Genomic DNA, 17382 nt, shown 5'->3' with positions numbered 1-17382 from the left:
TGTGTGTTTTTAACGTAAACTTGTGTGTGAATGAGAACTTAGTTTAGTACTCACATGCTGTGACAGCCGCTTTCGCTTTCTGCTTTGGATATATGCTCTCAGAAAAGTTTAAACTAATGTGGTTTAAAACGTGATATAATAAACATGATAATCAGAACCAAAACAGATGTTTTTAGCAGGTCCGAGCTGTAATGGTGCAGCTCTATTCTGGAAAAGGGGGCGGGGAGCAGCATCTCATTTGCATTTAAAGAGACAGGCCCGAAAAAACAGTGTGTTTCTGCTTCCACTCAAAATAGAAATTTTCAAAATGATATAATAAATGATATGTGGAGTATTTTGAGCTGATATTTCACAGACACATTCTGGGGACACCAGAGACTTATATTACATATTGTAAAAAGGGGCATAATATGTCTCCTTTAGGGTCTTCATGAAACGTCTGTAGCATACTTTGGTTAAAATTCCTCAATGGTCATGTAAAAGAACACTTTTTACCTTGTCAAAACCAGCTCTGTTCACAGCTATCCGTTTCGGTGTGTGTCTCTTTAAATGATAATGAGCTACTGCTCACCCCACCCCTCTCTTCCGTTGGGCGTTGACTCAATAATTGCTGGCTTGGACTCATGGCTCCGTGGTGGTCTTATTCAAATAGCTAGCTATCTATGTATAAACCGGCTGCAAATTGAAACATCTCGCTGGATGACACAGTTTCAGACTCTGACAGTGCATAAGAAACTGGTTTCATTTATCTTTTCAGCTTTTCAAATGCAAAAACAAAAAACATTTATAATGTTACAGATATTTCTATTTCAAATAAAGTATGTTCTTTGGAACTTTCTTTTTACCAAAGAACCCTGAAAAAAAGGATCCTGGTTTCTAAAAAAAAAAAAACTATTTTCTATATTGATAATAACAATAAGAAATGTTTCCTGAGCAGCAAATCAGCATATTAAACTGATTTCTGAATGATCATGTCACACTGAAAACTGGAGTAATGCCTGCTGAAAATTTAGCTTTGCCATCAAAGGAATAAATTACAGGAATCAGTTTTAAAAGTAATTTTAAAGTGTAATAATATTTAATCATATTATTGTTTTTACTTCTTTTAAAACCATTTAAAAATCTTATTGACCCCAAACTTTTGAACAGTATTTGTATTTCTGAGTGGAGCAGGATATTTATTGAGGGAAAAACAAAGGACGGGATGATTTTATCCATCAGGAATCATTTGCATTGTGAAAAATGGGCAGACACTGACCAGTTTTGATTTTATGTTGACTTTAACCATGGCCTCCTCTGCTTCTTTATTAGGTCTCTGCCAGGAAGTGCTCTGGAGCTGAGGTACTCCCAGGGAAGTGGGTCACTTCCTGCTGGCTCCACCACCCACCTAGATCATTATGGAAAAACAGGCACAGGAGGCGTGGTCAGACGGGCTCATCGTGGACGCTGGGGCGGGGCAAGGGAGGACGCTAGCAAAGTGAGAACATCTTTGTATGAACCTGCTAATAAATGAATAAAAATGGCTTAATATGAAATTTAACTAGTTGCTTCTTACATTTCTCATGTTCAGTACGGCGATTGGGACAGCGGAGCTTTGCTGGGCACTGGGTTCGAGGGCAGCGTGGAGGACAGGTGTTCTGATGATGAAGAGGATCGCGAGACGCTCTTCGGATCGGAGCTGCTGTCACCAAGCGGTCAGACAGATGTGCAGACTCTCGCTATCATGTTGCAGGAGCAGCTGGAGGCCATCAACAAAGAGATTAAGTGAGTTTACTGCAGATGGAGGGACCTTGAGACCGCTTGAAAAAACAAACTTTCATTTAATGGGAAAGACATTTGAAATGGAGAGTGCTCAGAAAGGGAGGTTAATGGGAAATATCAGGGAGACACTCGAAAAGGAGAGTATAGGGCAGGGAACATCAGTACATAAGAGTGTTTTCAAAATCGACTAGAATAACTCAGTCTTAAGAAAACCCTGCTCTTTTTGAATTCACCTGACACCGATTGGACCTTTTACACAACACATAATATATAAATATACATAAATATAACTGTTTTATATTAGAATATTTACATACATTTAAAATGTAATTTATTCCTGTGATGGCAAAGCTGTTATGCTGCTTAATATTTTTTTTTGAAAAATCTGATTCTTCTAACGTTCAAAATAACATTTATTTAAAATAGAAATATTTTGTAACAAAAATATTTACTGTTAGTTTTGATCAGTTTAATGCGTCCTTGCTGAATAAAATATTACTATTATAAAAATATTACTGTATAAAAAATTAGTAACCTCAAAATTTGTTCTCTTTGTTTCATTCTCTCTCTCTTTAGGTTTTGTAAATATGAAAAAGTCTTTAAATAAGTCCTAATTTGTTCTTTTTCAATTTAAGACATTAAATTGGAGCCAAAAGTGTGTTATTTTCATATGTATATTAATGTTTAATGTCGTGTGAGGGAATACAGCACTTGTGATTGATATATATATATATATAACGATAACAGGGGAACAATATCACAATTTTTAACAGCCGATGAACAATAAAAACATTGACAGCCAATCATAATCCATCCTGCTTTAAAGAGCTCAGGCATTTAAAGCGGTAGATGACAAAACTGCAGTGCATGCTTATAATAAACAGAACACTATATAGTCCATTGTTAACGCTAATATAGTTATCTGTATCGTTTGTGCTGTATAGTAGTCATTTTTGGTGTGCCTTTAAAATGTCTTGCCTCATGATACCTTCAGAAGCCTTTGTCTTACCATCCTTTCATATTTTCTTCAGGCTGATTCAGGAAGAGAAGGAGAGCACAGAGCTTCGTGCTGAAGAAATCGAGAGCAGAGTCAGCAGCGTGGCTCTGGACGGCCCTCCTGTCCCCCCGACTTCTCTGGGCCGGGACAGCACAGGGCGTGGCTTCATCCCCCCATCCCTAACGTCCTCCACCCTGGCATCGCCCTCTCCACCCAGCTCTGGGCACTCCACTCCTCGCCTGCCCCACTCCCCAGCCCGTGAGACAGACAGACAGGTAGGAGCATGTGTGTGATTATTCACAAGTATTGCTATCACACATTGAATAAACATGTGCAAACAGCTGACTCTATTCTGGCCATCAGAACAACAAAGATGACGACAGGTCCCTGGCCCTTTTGGATTCCACCCCTCCTCCCACCCCTCGTGCACTGCGATTGGACAGGATGACACACACCCATCCTGGTGCAATGTTGGATGACAGTCGTGAGTTCCGCAGGTGCGCTAACTGGCCCGGCCTGTAATCCATCCTTACATAGGACTGATATTCTGAGAATGCACTATACAAAATGTATAGCCCTTCACACTTCAGTCTTAATACCTTTTTGTAAGTGACCTTTCTGTGGTTTTCCAGCCTCTCAGCTGATGGCAGCAGCTCAAACAGCAGCCAGGACTCCCTCCACAAGGCCAGCAAAAAGAAAAGCATCAAGTCTTCCATTGGGCGGCTCTTTGGGAAGAAGGATAAGGTCAGAATGGGTCAGCCTGGACGTGAGTCAGCATCTCTGGGTGAGTCTATCTTAAAAATACTTCAAAACAAAAAAAGTGCTTGACAACAAAATAAAAAAAGAACACTGCACAAAATCAGAGGGATAAACTTAAATTATCCAGAAATGTTCCTTAAGGCCCCTATGAAATTGCTGACTCCTTTCCTAATGAAACCATTCGTTTGCTTAGGAAAAATATCAAAGGGCTCATTGCCTTTTTAAGTAAAAAATAACCTTTATTTATGTCACAGTCATTCAACATGATTTGCTACATGCTAGTTGTTTCCTTTAGTATTAGTGGGAGGGATATTCTCATTCTAGAGAGCATTTGATTAGACAAAAATCTGTATAGTACAACATGAGTCATCACAATTTTTTTGGTTCATTCTTCTGGAATAGAAAAACTGAACGTCTTATATATGTACACTAGCATTTAAAAGCTTGTCTTTGGCAAGATTCTTAATGTTTTTGAAATAAGTCTCTTAGGTTTTCCAAAGCTGCATTTATTTGATCAAAAATACAGCAAAAACTGTAATATTGTGAAATGTATATTATGTAATACTGTGTAAAACTGTGTTTTCTATTTTAATATTATTCCTGTGATGCCAAAGCTGAATTTTCAGCAGCCATTACTCCAGTCTCCAGTGTCACATGATCCTTCACAAATCATTCTAATATGATGACTTGCTGCACAAGAAACATTTCTGGTTTCTAAACAAGCTCTGCAAAACCATATCTGTAGCATGCAATTGATTAGCAAATATGATTATATAACAATGCAACAATGGTAATCTATGTGGTATTCTTACCTGCATCAGGATAAACTGTTTTCGACAACTTAATGTTTCTTTAATGGGCAGTAAAATGTTTAATATCCACTGTTCATTCAGTCCTGTTCATTTAACGGCCACCCTTAACCTCTCTGTGTCTTCTGTAGCCTCCACCCCCTCAGATGACCTGGGCTCTGTAGATCCTCTCGGACTCACTAAGATGGCCGGTCCGGTGGACAAGGACCGTCGCAGCAAGAAGAAGTAATTTTACTCAAACCAGTCAAGTGTAGTCACTTTCTTCTGACTCTGTATCTCATTCTTTGTACTGAATAAACATCTCACCCTTTCTTTTAGGCATGAGCTGTTGGAGGAGGCATGTCGACAGGGGCTACCCTTTGCATCCTGGGATGGACCCACTGTTGTCTCTTGGCTGGAAGTATGACTCCATATCTGAGCATTGCAATGGATAAAAAGGGGCTTGTTTAGTTTTGTATTGATATATGCTGTTATGTTTGAAAATATGGCATTATTGTTTCCAACTGTCTACTTTCATTCTGTGTTACTTTGATGTCCTAAGAAAAGGTGCTTCCTGTCAGCACTTTTTTGTTTGTTTTGTACTTTCCCTAGAGGTCACCTCTCTCTCTCTCTTTTAGCTGTGGGTGGGCATGCCGGCATGGTACGTGGCAGCCTGTCGTGCTAACGTGAAGAGTGGAGCCATCATGGCTAACCTGTCAGACACAGAGATCCAGAGAGAGATCGGCATCAGTAACCCTCTGCACCGCCTCAAACTGAGACTGGCTATTCAGGAGATGGTGTCCCTGACCAGCCCCTCGGCCCCGGCCAGCACACGCTCTGTACGCTCACATACACTTACATATGCTAAATGTATCATAAAAGAATTAGGATTCTTGGGGTCCAAAAATCTGAGACCACAAATAAAATGCTTCTCATCAGTTTTGTTATTGCACATACAGTAATATTATCAGCAAAACAATTAGAGCGAAAAGTTGAATTGGCAAATGAACATACACTACAGTTTAAAGTGTGGGGTCTGTACAATTTTTAAATGGTTTTGACAGAAGTCTCTTATGCTCACCAAGGCTGCATTTACACATTTGATCAAAAATACAGTAAAAACAGTAATATTGTGAAATATTATTACAATTTAATTTAATTTACACCTTTTTATAACGATGTAAAAGTCTTTCCCATCTTTCCTGTTTAATGCATCCTTGCTAAATTAAAGTATTAATTTCTTTAAAAAATAAAAATCTTACTGACCCCAGACTTTTTAAAGGTACTGTAAATGTCAAAATTTAATATTTAAAATTCATTTTTTTCCCATTTTTGTTTTACTGACAGCAGCGTTTGAGCTGTATGAACTCATATTCTCCAGCTTGATTGAAGAATGATCAGAAAAGCATTTAATGCTTCAGTTGAAGCAAGAACATCTGTACAAAGAGTCACATGATCAATATCACAAATTTACTTATGTAATTAGTAGCCTAGAAAGAGTACATAATCATGCATATTTCTTATTCATTTTACATCATAAATATACTTTGTTGTACTTATTAAACATTAGAGTTTAATATGTTAAGAGTTTGAATCTCTATTTTAAGCATGATCGTAGACATTTTCACCCCACTCTACATAACTCTAATAAACAGTAATCCTGATAATTGTATGTGTTGTGTTTTTACCACAGTCAACCAGCAACGTATGGATGACCCATGCTGAGATGGAGTCCCTGACCGCAGCAACCAAACCAGTTAGTAAACACTTTTTGTATTGTCTCAGTACTTCTTGATGCTCTGACTAGATTACTAGTTTGGGAGAAGTAGATGTAACAGATCCGAATAATGTGTGTCAAAGCCATCAACTACTAGAACACATTAAAAGAATGGATATTGACACAAAACCTCTTACCCACCAATGACTGCACTTCTGACACAGATTTTTGATGTGATATTGTATTGAAACCGATATTTATTTTTTGTGAATATTTCTTTATTACGTAATTAGACTGTTCTGTTTTCCAGTATTTTTTAAAAGTAAATTTCATCTAGATAAAAATAAACACCAGGAGTGTTGGATTGTAATAGAGGTCTGCATTCCCGTGGCTCTCCAGCAGGAACCGTGGTCCCCGACCAGATTTTTTAAATAAAATAAAATGCAGTACCGGTCGGTAACTCTGGTGTAATATGAACGGGAGCTGGCGGTCTAACAATATCCCGTTCCCGACGTCCATTTAGAACAGCATATCTGCGCTTTATTCTTATTGACCACCGGTACAGCTTGCGCTCAGGACTGTTATGCACGTGCTGCACGCATGCTTTAAATGTCACCTGTTTTATTTGCGTGGTCTGTGTGCAGCATGTGCATAACGATTCTCAGAGCAGGCTGTACCTGTGGTGAATATACGACCCTCAGACAGAACAGGAAGGTTGTCGATGAGTGACAGAGAAGAATAAGGATGGAGCAAAGTGTGGATGCGCTGTCCTTGAAGGACGTTCAACTCGATTTTGTTTATATTTTGCTTAGTCTATCATTTTAAATGAAAGATTAAAGTATTTATTTATTTTTCTCTGTGACACTTTTCCTACTGTGTTAACAGAAAAATGTCAAACGAATTTAGTATTTTGACAAGACGAATAAAAATTGCTAATAGGCTATTTTTGTACAACCTACATTTTCATTTTTTTTTCTCTCTGAGACACTTTTTCCCTATTGTGTTGTCAATGTTAAACGAACTGTATCCTGACAAGACAAATAAAAATAAGAAATACAATTTTTGTACAACATTTTTATTTTCTCTGAGACTGTGTTGCATAAAATATTAAACAAATTTTGTGTCTTAAGATAATTCATATCAATTCAAGTCAAAGTCAATAAATTCAAGACTCTTGACAAGACGAATAAAATAACATACAATTTTGTGCAGACTACAATTTTATTTGTCAGCCTATCTCTCTTTCTTTCAGTAGCGGAAATTTAAATGTGAGATTCTGGAAACGAGATCTAAATTTAGCAGGAACGGTTGGGTCGGGAAGAAAATTATTCTAAGCAGACAGCAGGTGAAAAAGAGTAAATATATAGCGGGAGCGGGTGGGTGCGGAATAGAACCTTGCGGGAGCGGGACTAAAAAAACAGTCCCGCGCAGACCTCTAGATTGTAAAGGGCTCTGCCCCCTAGTGGACAGTATGAGAGGCGGCATGAGGAGAGAGTGGAGTGACCGGACATGTGTTGAAGCATCTCTCTCTTTCTCTCTCCCCCTCTGTGTGTCTGGCTAGGCTGTAGCGTTGAACATCCTCAACTTTCCCTCTTTTTTCTGTTTCAGTGTGAACTGCTTCCAACTAATGACCCGGTCACTAACAAACTGTTCCTCCCTTTGTACCTCTCTTCCTGCTTTCCCTCTTCATTCTTCTTTGCTCTTCCTGTCCATCGATGTGTCTTTCCTGCTGCCTCTCTGCTGTGTTCCTTATCTCCGCTTCCTCACCTCTCTCCTATCATGCTATCACCTCCGCACTCAAGGAGCTGAAAGAGATTAGCTGGGATCAGGTGAGTAACGTCAATACATCCATTAAACACTTTCAAACTGATGGCGCCATCAGATAGTTGAGACTAAATGATCTTTAAAAGTAAATCAAATATGTATTCGTATCACAATCACATTGAATCATTTAAGTGCTGTTTCCTTTTTGATAAATGGTTATCAGAGCTCAACAGTAACAGTAAGGATTTTTTTTTTTGGCCTCAAGACCAAAAAATATAAATATATCTGTTATATGAATTTAAATTTCTGATTTTAAATTGCAGTTTTTTCCCCCCAAAATTTTAAATGTACATTGAATAATAATAAAATAAATAATACATAAGTGTTTAAAATAAACAACTATTAATGTATTGTTTACATTTTAAATAATACATTTGTTATTTCATGTTTATTTTAAATATATACTTTTTTCTACTAAATATTAAGCTTAGTTTAGTTAAGTTAAATGTTTTCTTTACAAAAGAATATGTGCAGTAATAGATGTAATAGCAATAATTGCTTTTTATGCCAGTTTTACAAATTCATGAACATGATCAAAAGATTTAAGACATAGTGCTGATCCAATAAGGCAAGTGATAGTTTTATTAACTGGCCCAGAATTTTATTTTTAAGCCCTAAAGTTTGGATTTGTATGTATAAAATACACATTGAAATGAATGAACTGGAATACAATTGTGATAATAAAGTGTTTTAAGGTTTAAAAAAAAAATTTTTTGCCTTCCTTTGTGATAGATCCTGGCTTATGGAGATATGAACCATGAGTGGGTGGGCAATGATTGGCTGCCCAGTCTGGGTTTGCCCCAGTACAGAAGCTACTTCATGGAGTCACTGGTGGACGCCCGCATGTTGGACCATCTGACCAAGAAAGAGCTGCGTGGGCAGCTGAAAATGGTGGACAGTTTCCACAGGTATTTTCTGTCTCTCTCTCCCCATCTGTTAAATGCTGCCCCATCTCATTCCATCCAATGACTATCAGTTATTCTCATGGTGCAGGTGTGTGTCTTAGGGCCTTTCCTAATCTCTAATGTGCCTGGAGTTTGTCAGGGTGGAGTGCCCTAATGAATTTAGAAAGCCCCGCAACCTCTCTCTTGATCCTTGTGACCTTTTGACCCCACAGGGTGAGCTTGCATTATGGCATCATGTGCCTGAAGCGCCTGAATTATGACCGCAAGGAGCTGGAGAGGAGGAGAGATGAGAGCCAGCACCAGAATAAAGGTTTTCTTTTTTGTCTTTTTTTTACTTGCTTACTGTTGCTAACAGAGATGCCTAACATTGAGTACAAGGGTACACTGACATTGTAGGGGTCTTGTCCAAGTTGCATATGATGGTGGTCCCTAGCATGGTATGTTGGATGTCCGTAACACACTTTTGAACACTATTGTAGCTTGCAAATAATTGTTAAATATAATTTTGTCATCTACACCACCGTTCCAAAGTTTGGGGTCAGTACGATTTTTTTTGTTGTTGAGAAATTAATAATATTATTCAGCAAGGACGCATTAAATTGACTGGAAGTGACAGTAAAGACATTTATTATGTTATCAAAAGATTAATCAAGTATTTGTCATCTACACCACCGTTCCAAAGTTTGGGGTCAGTACGATTTTTTTTTGTTGAGAAATTAATAATATTATTCAGCAAGGACGCATTAAATTGACTGGAAGTGACAGTAAAGACATTTATTATGTTATCAAAAGATTAATCAAGTAAATCCTGTTGTTTTGAACTTTCCGTTCATCAAATAATCGTGTAAAAATGTATCACGGTTTCCACAAAAATGTTAAGGAGCACAGTTGTTTATGCATTGATAATAAGTATGAAAATATGAGAAAATAAATCAAATCTATTTCTTGAGTATCAAATCATCATATTAGAATGATTTCTGAAGGATCATGTGACAGTGAAGACTGGAGTAATGACTACTGAAAATTCAGCTTTGCATCACAGGAGTAAATTACATTTTACAATATATTAAGCTGGAAAACATTATTTTAAATGGTCACAATATTACAGTTTTTACTGTATTTTTGGTCAAATAAATGCAGCCTTGGTAAGTATAAGAGACAAAATCTTTCTCGACCCCAAACTTTTGATTGCTAGTGTACATTTTTTATTCTTTCCTTTACACTAGCTAGTTCATCCAGGAAAACTGTCCTTCAAAACTTGCTGGCCTGAGTTGTAATGAATCACCAGCTACATCAGTACTAAACTGGCATAAACCAGTCTGAGTGAGCATGGAAGTACATGTTAGTCTAAACTGGTATAGCAGGAATTTTAGGACATTTTCTGGTGGTTTTTCAAGTTCTCTTTGGGTTTTATCATGTTAATCTTTTGCTTTGCATTATCAATCAAGACATACAGCAGAACAGTCTGATAAACAAAATGTACAAAAGGGGAAAAAACAATAACAGTCACCCATGGAATGTACAGTTCATCAAAACATCAGACAGTGAATGAGAATATGGCAGAAAGAGAAAGGAAGGGTGTTTACACAGAATGCATTTGTTAATAATAACATACATTACCAGCAATGACGTCTGGAAAGTGTTGAGCGGCCCAGCCTTCCATTATGCACAGGATTCAATGGCACAATAGAGATTTCACATTTGAAGAGCAACTGATCAAAGCCCAATGCACAGATCGCATTATTCAGTACCTTGATTAGAAACAGATGTCTTTGCTGATCTAGAAGTTATTCATCGCATAGCAACACAGATGCCTTCGTGCCATTTCAGACTATATTAAGCATGCACACATCTCTCTGCTCACTGTAGTGCAGGGATACTTTTGTGTGCATTGCTACATGCAAAGCGAGTCTTTAAAAATACTATGAATTTAAAACAGTTAAATGTAATCTTTAGTAAATATCTAAATTAATTTCAATTTATACTGTAGAATCTTAATGTTTTGATGCCAAAATGTGCCTGCTGTATTCCAAGCAATTGTTTTTAGTGTTTTATATTTAGAAGATAGTGTAGAATTTCATGAAAATCAAACATTTATCAGTTATTCGCATTTTATTATTTTAAAATCAGTGCATTTCCAACTACAGTTCATGAAAACACACTAAAACAATCAATAGCGAGATCTACTGGATATTTCTCTTGTATTTTAAACAAAGAAATTGATGATTAACTGTGGTTACTAAAACATGTAACCAAGTGTTATTGTGGTATTATATATACAGTGGGTACGGAAAGTATTCAGACCCCCTTAGCTGTGTGTACATTAATGAGGACAAAAATTAACTTAAATGATTTTAGCAAATGGCTGCAATATAACAAAGAGTGAAAAATGTAAGGGGGTCTGAATACTTGCCGTACCCACTGTATATATATATATACACTATAATAGCATTTATTAATATTTGGAATTAGATTTTATTTTTATATTTTACTTTTAGTAATTTTGTTATGTGCTTTTATCATTTTTATTAGTTTTTAAATATTTCTATTTAGCACTGTAATTTTAGTACTTTAACTTTAACCTATTTCAGTACTTGCCAAGGCAACATTTCTATATTTTTCTTTAAGTTTAAGTTTGTCATCTTTTTCATCAATAAAATTCTTTCTTTCTTTCTTTTTCAGCTTTATTTCAATGAATGACAATTATTAGTAGTAGTTTTAGTTTTATTTAACAATAGCAAATCTGGCTAAACCAGGACCCTAGTACATGGCATGTTGCCATCTATAGCTTTTCCGCCATGTACAGACAGAATATGCAGTTACTGTACCTGTACCTTTTTTTTTTAAATATTGACACTGATATTGACACTGTAAATGGCTCGGTAGGAACGGTTTAACTGTTTTCCATGATTGCATTCCTTCTTTTGAACTTTGGTTTGGAGAAGCTGAATCAACAAAGCAAATGCAAAGTCCCTGGAATTCTCTAGAAATACAAAACAGAGACAAAGACTTTGTCTGAAACAAAAACACATGTGTCTAAATGTGCATTGGCCATGAGAGGTCCATCTGAAAGATCAGGAGCAACTGAAACAAAAGATGAAATCCAGAGGCATCACCCAAGATGGAAATCGACCATTATCCAGTGATAATGATCAGTGGTTAACACCCTCCTGGAATTCTATTCATAGTCCAGCCCATGTGTTTCCTGTCTAGATGTGATGGTGTGGTCAAACGAGCGTGTGATGTGCTGGGTGCAGTCCATCAGCTTGAAGGAGTATGCAGATAATCTGACTGAGAGTGGTGTGCATGGTGCCCTGCTCGCCCTGGACGACACCTTTGATTACACTGACCTCGCCCTGCTCCTGCAGATACCCAATCAGAACACACAGGTACAATGATAGGACGCCTCACAAATATTTGTGTTTTAAACACTTTAAGACATGACCTATATATTTCTAACACATTAACTACATTTACATTTATTAATTTAGCAGACGCTTTTATCTTAATAAACCATTTATCTTACACCAATTATTATTTTTTTAAAGGGGCACAAATAAATATTTAGATATTGACAGCCTTTATATTCATATGTATACAGGGAGTCTTTTTAATACAGTTGATGCATTTTTTGCATGAAAACAAACCCTGTTGATTCATCAAGTCAAACAATAAGAGCTTTATAGATGAAAGCAGCACCTACTCATTACTCCTCACCGGACTGGGTTAATAACATGTAAAGTATGTTTATTCTACATCCAGGCACGACAACTTCTGGAGAAGGAATATAACTCTCTCATCGCCATGGGAACAGAGAGGAGGCCAGATGAGGTGAGCACCATGGGACATGAGCACAGCTGGATGTTGATCATCCTTTACCTCCCACCACTGAAATGCATACTGCAGTATAATGACACTCCTCTTACAGGAGATTCAGCAGTCAGTTTTTGTTGTATTAAAATGACATGGCTGATAATTGAGTTCATAATTATTCTCTGTTGGGTGACCTGACTGGACTCATTAATACAATTCAGTTCCTCAAATTGCTGATGTTTTTTCTTCTGTTCTCATGTCCTCTAGGATGGCACTAAGACGTTCACCCGTTCCCCTTCATGGAGGAAGATGTTCCGGGAGAAAGATCTGAGGGGCGTGACCTCTGACTCCTCAGAGACCTTGCCTGCTAACTTCCGTGCCTCAGCCATCTCTACCCCCTCAGTCACCCTGAGGAAGGTCCAGAGTGATGGTGAGATCACACATTCTCCCCTAGGAAGCCACACATTTCATTTTAATAATCATATTACAGTTTTTTCATTAGGAGACATTTTTCTATACTTTGGTCACTTTTTAAAACTCTTCACACAGTTCTCCTTAGCAACTTTCAGCTTGGCACAGCTGTAAATTTCACACCCAAAATGCACTAAATCTACCAAAAACACTTCATAGAGGTCTCAGATCAAGTCATTCTTCCATAACACTAGCAAAGCTTGTCACCCAACAAACACACTTTGTCACTCACACAACGATGATCTAAAACACGAACAACAAGTAGCATTATCTAGTGTTTACTTTTGTTACATATCTTTACAAAACAAGAATGACAGCTGTCTACTGTTTAGAATTCACTGCAGTATATGTTACATGATCCATGTTTACATTACGGTACAAAATTTGCTCTAAGTTGTCCCTTTTCGTATAGAAAGTGGCAATGAAAGTACCAGCCAAGTCTAATTGTTTTGATAGTATTTAATTTTTTAGATTTGGAATATATTTCCGTATGGTATTACTGTTGAAAATGTAGCAAATTGCTGTCTGATTTAGTTGTGTATTAGGTTTTGAACAGGCAAATTTAAGTTATGTTGTGATTTATGTCTGAGTAAGAAAGAAATTCATCTAAACTGAAAGATGTAGTCGTTGAATGTATTTTGTGCCAAAGCAGTGGAGAAATAGATTCTAGCAATTAAAAAACTGTAATATCAAGATTTTTATGCTTTTATTTCACAAGCAAGTACAGTGGGGCAAAAAAGTATTTAGTCAGCCACCAATTGTGCAAGTTCTCCCACTTAAAAAGATGAGAGAGGCCTGTAATTTTCATCATAGGTATACCTCAACTATGAGAGACAAAATGAGAAAAAAAAATCCAGAAAATCACATTTTTAAAGATTTAATTGGTAAATTCCTCGGTAAAATAAGTATTTGGTCACCTACAAACAAGCAAGATTTCTGGCTCTCACAGACCTGTAACTTCTTCTTTAAGAGGCTCCTCTGTCCTCCACTCGTTACCTGTATTAATGGCATCTGTTTGAACTCGTTATCAGTATAAAAGACAGTTGAGGTATACCTATGATGAAAATTACAGGCCTCTCTCATCTTTTTAAGTGGGAGAACTTGCACAATTGGTGGCTGACTAAATACTTTTTTTCCCCACTGTAGTTGGATGGAAAGAAGGGAATGGCTAAGCATTAAAAAGTTGCTGTTTTGAAGAATTTTGCCAAATTTCCGTGCTCTTTGGGTTTGTGACATTTTTGAATGGCACTCTGAATATTATAAGATTCATTGACAAAGTAGATTTACAAAACTAGATACAGCTACAAGATGTGGAGATATTTTCAGTTTTCACTATTTTCAGTAGTGCATGAATTTTGTTTGATGGCTGTGTGTGTGTGTGTGTGTGTGTGTGTGTGTGTACCTGGTATTTATTACGTTATGGGGACCAAATGTCTCCACAAGGATAGTGATACTAGTACATTTTGACCATGTGGGGACATTTTTGAGGTCCCCATGAGGAAACAAGCTTATAAATCATACAGAATTCGTTTTTTTGAGAAAGTAAAAATGCACAAAGTTTCCTGTAAGGGGTAGGTTTAGGGGTAGGGTTGGTGTAGGGCAATAGCACATACAGTTTGTACAGTATAAAAAACATTATGCCTATGGAATGTCCCCATAAAACATGGAAACACGTGTGTGTGTGTGTGTGTGTGTGTGTGTGAAATATAGCATACTGACATACAGAATACAGCACACACATGACCAGTAAGCAGACATTCAATACGTTATACTATTTCACGGCAGGCAATATAATAGGAAATACCATAATTCAGATAAGAAATTATAAATTAGAGGAAAGACTAGTGGAAAAAATACCCAGGATTGAGACCTAAAGATAAGCGAGGCTTTGTGGAAATCCCTGCAATTAAGTCTGAAGTAACTTTATGACAGAGTGATGTTGTGTTAGTTCTCAGATAAACATTGTAAGAACATTGTTTCCTTATGATAAAGTGGTGCAGAAGTGAATGCTGTATAGTGCTGTTTAGAAATACATTTTGAAACTATATCTCTCACGTGTCTGTTTCTTTAGCATCTCCAAGGGCAGAGTCTGGCTCAGTGAGGACCTACTCCTGTTGAGGGACTGCAAAGGTGAGACAGGACTAGCTAGCTTTAAATTATTTAAATTATAAAAAAAAAATATATATTTTATATTATATTATTGTAAACTATTCAAAACAAATATAAATATATTTGCCCACCAGACTTTCTAAATCTAAAAAGCTAAATTTTTTCTGAACAGAAAAGGATAAAGAGAAAAGTATGTCATGAAAGTATTTAATGACCATGTGTGGGCAGGGCCCCCAAAATTTGCGGTACACCACTGCCAATGATTACTTTCTGCATGCTGATGCATGTAAATACACAAATCTCGAGAATTTGCTCATTTACAAGTTTGACTGAAGCACTTTTAGCATTCTGTTGGGTTTCCTTGGGTTGCTATGACACAGTAAGACACCTCCATATTTTGCATGCCCTTTATATGTCTGTGTCATTAAAGGGGTCATATGATGCGATTTCAAGTTTTCCTTTCTCTTTGGAGTGCTACAAGCTGTTTGTGCATAGATAAGATCCCTAAAGTTGCAAAGACTAAAGTCTCAAACCCAAAAAGATATTCTTTAAAAAAGTTAAGACTGGTCCACGCCCCGCTAAAACACCTCGTTCAAACACGCCCCCACGTGTCTACGTCACTGTGTGGGAAGATTTGCATAACGCCGCCCAAATGTTCACGCAAAGAAAGAAGGCATAACTTTATTGTTGCTGCCACTGCCGCCTCCATGTTGTGAAGACGCTGTGTGTTTCATTGTGAAAGCGAAAATACTTAGTTTGGCCTTCCAAAAGAGGACATGACTAGAAATCAGTGGTTAAGTTGTATTTACAACACTGTTCCAGAACAGTAAAACCCAAATATTCAGATGTGTGCAGCACATTTTATGGAGGACTGTTTCCTGATCCAGGTAACAATGCCGGCTGTTCTGACTCACAGAGTGTAAGTAAGTTTTTTATATTTAAAGAATTTGCCACTGATGATTCAAACGCGAGTTTTGGGCAGTGTAGAGTAGTGCTTGTTGTTTGTCATTTCTCCGATCACAAATGCAGACATGGTTTTATGTTTACGCGGCGCGATGCAACGCAACGCGTAAAAAGACAGTATAAGTCATTATAATCCGTAATTATGTCCCCACTGGATACAACAAATGCCTCGTTTATAATGTGTTTTCATGTTTTTGTCTTGTTGCTTCAATCACAGTATGGTAAGGGGCGTAACAATTCCCGTCACACGCTTGATGTATTCAGCCAATCACAACGCACTGGATAGCTGGCCAATCACAGCACACCTCGCGTTTCAGAAAGGCAGGGCATAGAGGAGAAACAATAATGTACAGTATGTGGAAAATAATGTGTTTTTTGAACTTTAAACCGCATAAACACATTTCATTACACCAAATACACCAAATAATGTTCTTTTTTAGCAACATCATATGACCCCTTTAAACTTGTTTTGGAAAGTTTGGCTTTTCATGTTTTTATTGAGATTCATCATGTGCTTTGGTTTTGTGTTTGTGTGTGAATCATTATCAAGCCCACTCGGAATCTGTGCCCACAAAAACTTTGTAGAATACTTAAGTCCTTCATACATAAACACCCCTCGTTTGTTTATTTACAATAATGTTTCAGCTATCAATAGTGTAAAACTTCCAGCTCATTTAACACTTTTACCTGGTTTAAAATGCACAATTTCTCCCAAATTCAGATCAGAAAAAAATAAAAAACAGTCTGCAGATTCCATCTGTATGGAAGCCCATTTTCACCACACAGGGGAAAAAAATAATTCACTGGTAAACTATATATATATGGCATAAAAAGTCATAATTATGACATTTAATGTAATAATTATGAGGGAAAAAAGTTTAAATTATGACATACCAAGCTGAATTTTTTTGTCATGAAGAATTTTAGTAATAATTATGACAACTCATAATTTAGACTTTTTTTTGGTCAGTTACAACTTAGACACAATATTTACGAATTTTTAATTAAAATATCCAAAAACCACTAGAACAGTGTTATATATTTTGCTGACTTGTGTACTTACATTATTCCAGATGTTTCGAAGAATGTTTAAATCCAGAGAAATAAGCAATTTTAACTAGTGACACGGAGCGTGTCCACAGTGTCATTGTGTCGCCTGCCAATGACGTCATAACCCCTCGATTTCCGGTTTTGTTTTGTAGAAAACATGGAAACACCAAAGACGCTTTAATATGTTGTGCGTTTTAATAGACCGGTGACGACAGCACAGAGTAG

At 37.0% G+C, this 17382-nt stretch overlaps 1 protein-coding gene across 5 annotated transcripts in view; it reads left to right on the top strand.

Annotated features, from left to right (window-relative positions):
• LOC107563979 (liprin-alpha-3-like) overlaps positions 1-15187 on the top strand; it is a 46556-nt gene extending 31369 nt beyond the window's left edge. For all 5 annotated transcript variants that reach the window (XM_016248946.1, XM_016248947.1, XM_016248949.1 and 2 more), the window contains 16 exons: positions 1312-1477; positions 1571-1764; positions 2793-3033; positions 3122-3255; positions 3391-3542; positions 4458-4551; positions 4645-4726; positions 4944-5144; positions 5999-6061; positions 7825-7851; positions 8579-8754; positions 8964-9061; positions 11965-12140; positions 12514-12582; positions 12832-12994; positions 15107-15187. In XM_016248946.1, coding sequence (XP_016104432.1) covers positions 1312-1477; positions 1571-1764; positions 2793-3033; positions 3122-3255; positions 3391-3542; positions 4458-4551; positions 4645-4726; positions 4944-5144; positions 5999-6061; positions 7825-7851; positions 8579-8754; positions 8964-9061; positions 11965-12140; positions 12514-12582; positions 12832-12994; positions 15107-15153 — 2083 coding nt within the window. In that variant the 3' untranslated portion in view covers positions 15154-15187. The remainder of the gene's footprint in view (positions 1-1311; positions 1478-1570; positions 1765-2792; positions 3034-3121; positions 3256-3390; positions 3543-4457; positions 4552-4644; positions 4727-4943; positions 5145-5998; positions 6062-7824; positions 7852-8578; positions 8755-8963; positions 9062-11964; positions 12141-12513; positions 12583-12831; positions 12995-15106) is intronic.
• The last annotated feature ends 2195 nt before the right edge of the window (positions 15188-17382 follow it).

Source organism: Sinocyclocheilus grahami, unplaced genomic scaffold (assembly GCF_001515645.1).
Source record: "Sinocyclocheilus grahami isolate Dianchi unplaced genomic scaffold, SAMN03320097.WGS_v1.1 scaffold901.1, whole genome shotgun sequence".
Classification (NCBI taxonomy): Eukaryota; Metazoa; Chordata; class Actinopteri; order Cypriniformes; family Cyprinidae; genus Sinocyclocheilus; species Sinocyclocheilus grahami.
The sequence above is the reverse complement of the archived record's forward strand: the minus strand, read 5'-3'. Positions and strand labels throughout refer to the sequence as shown.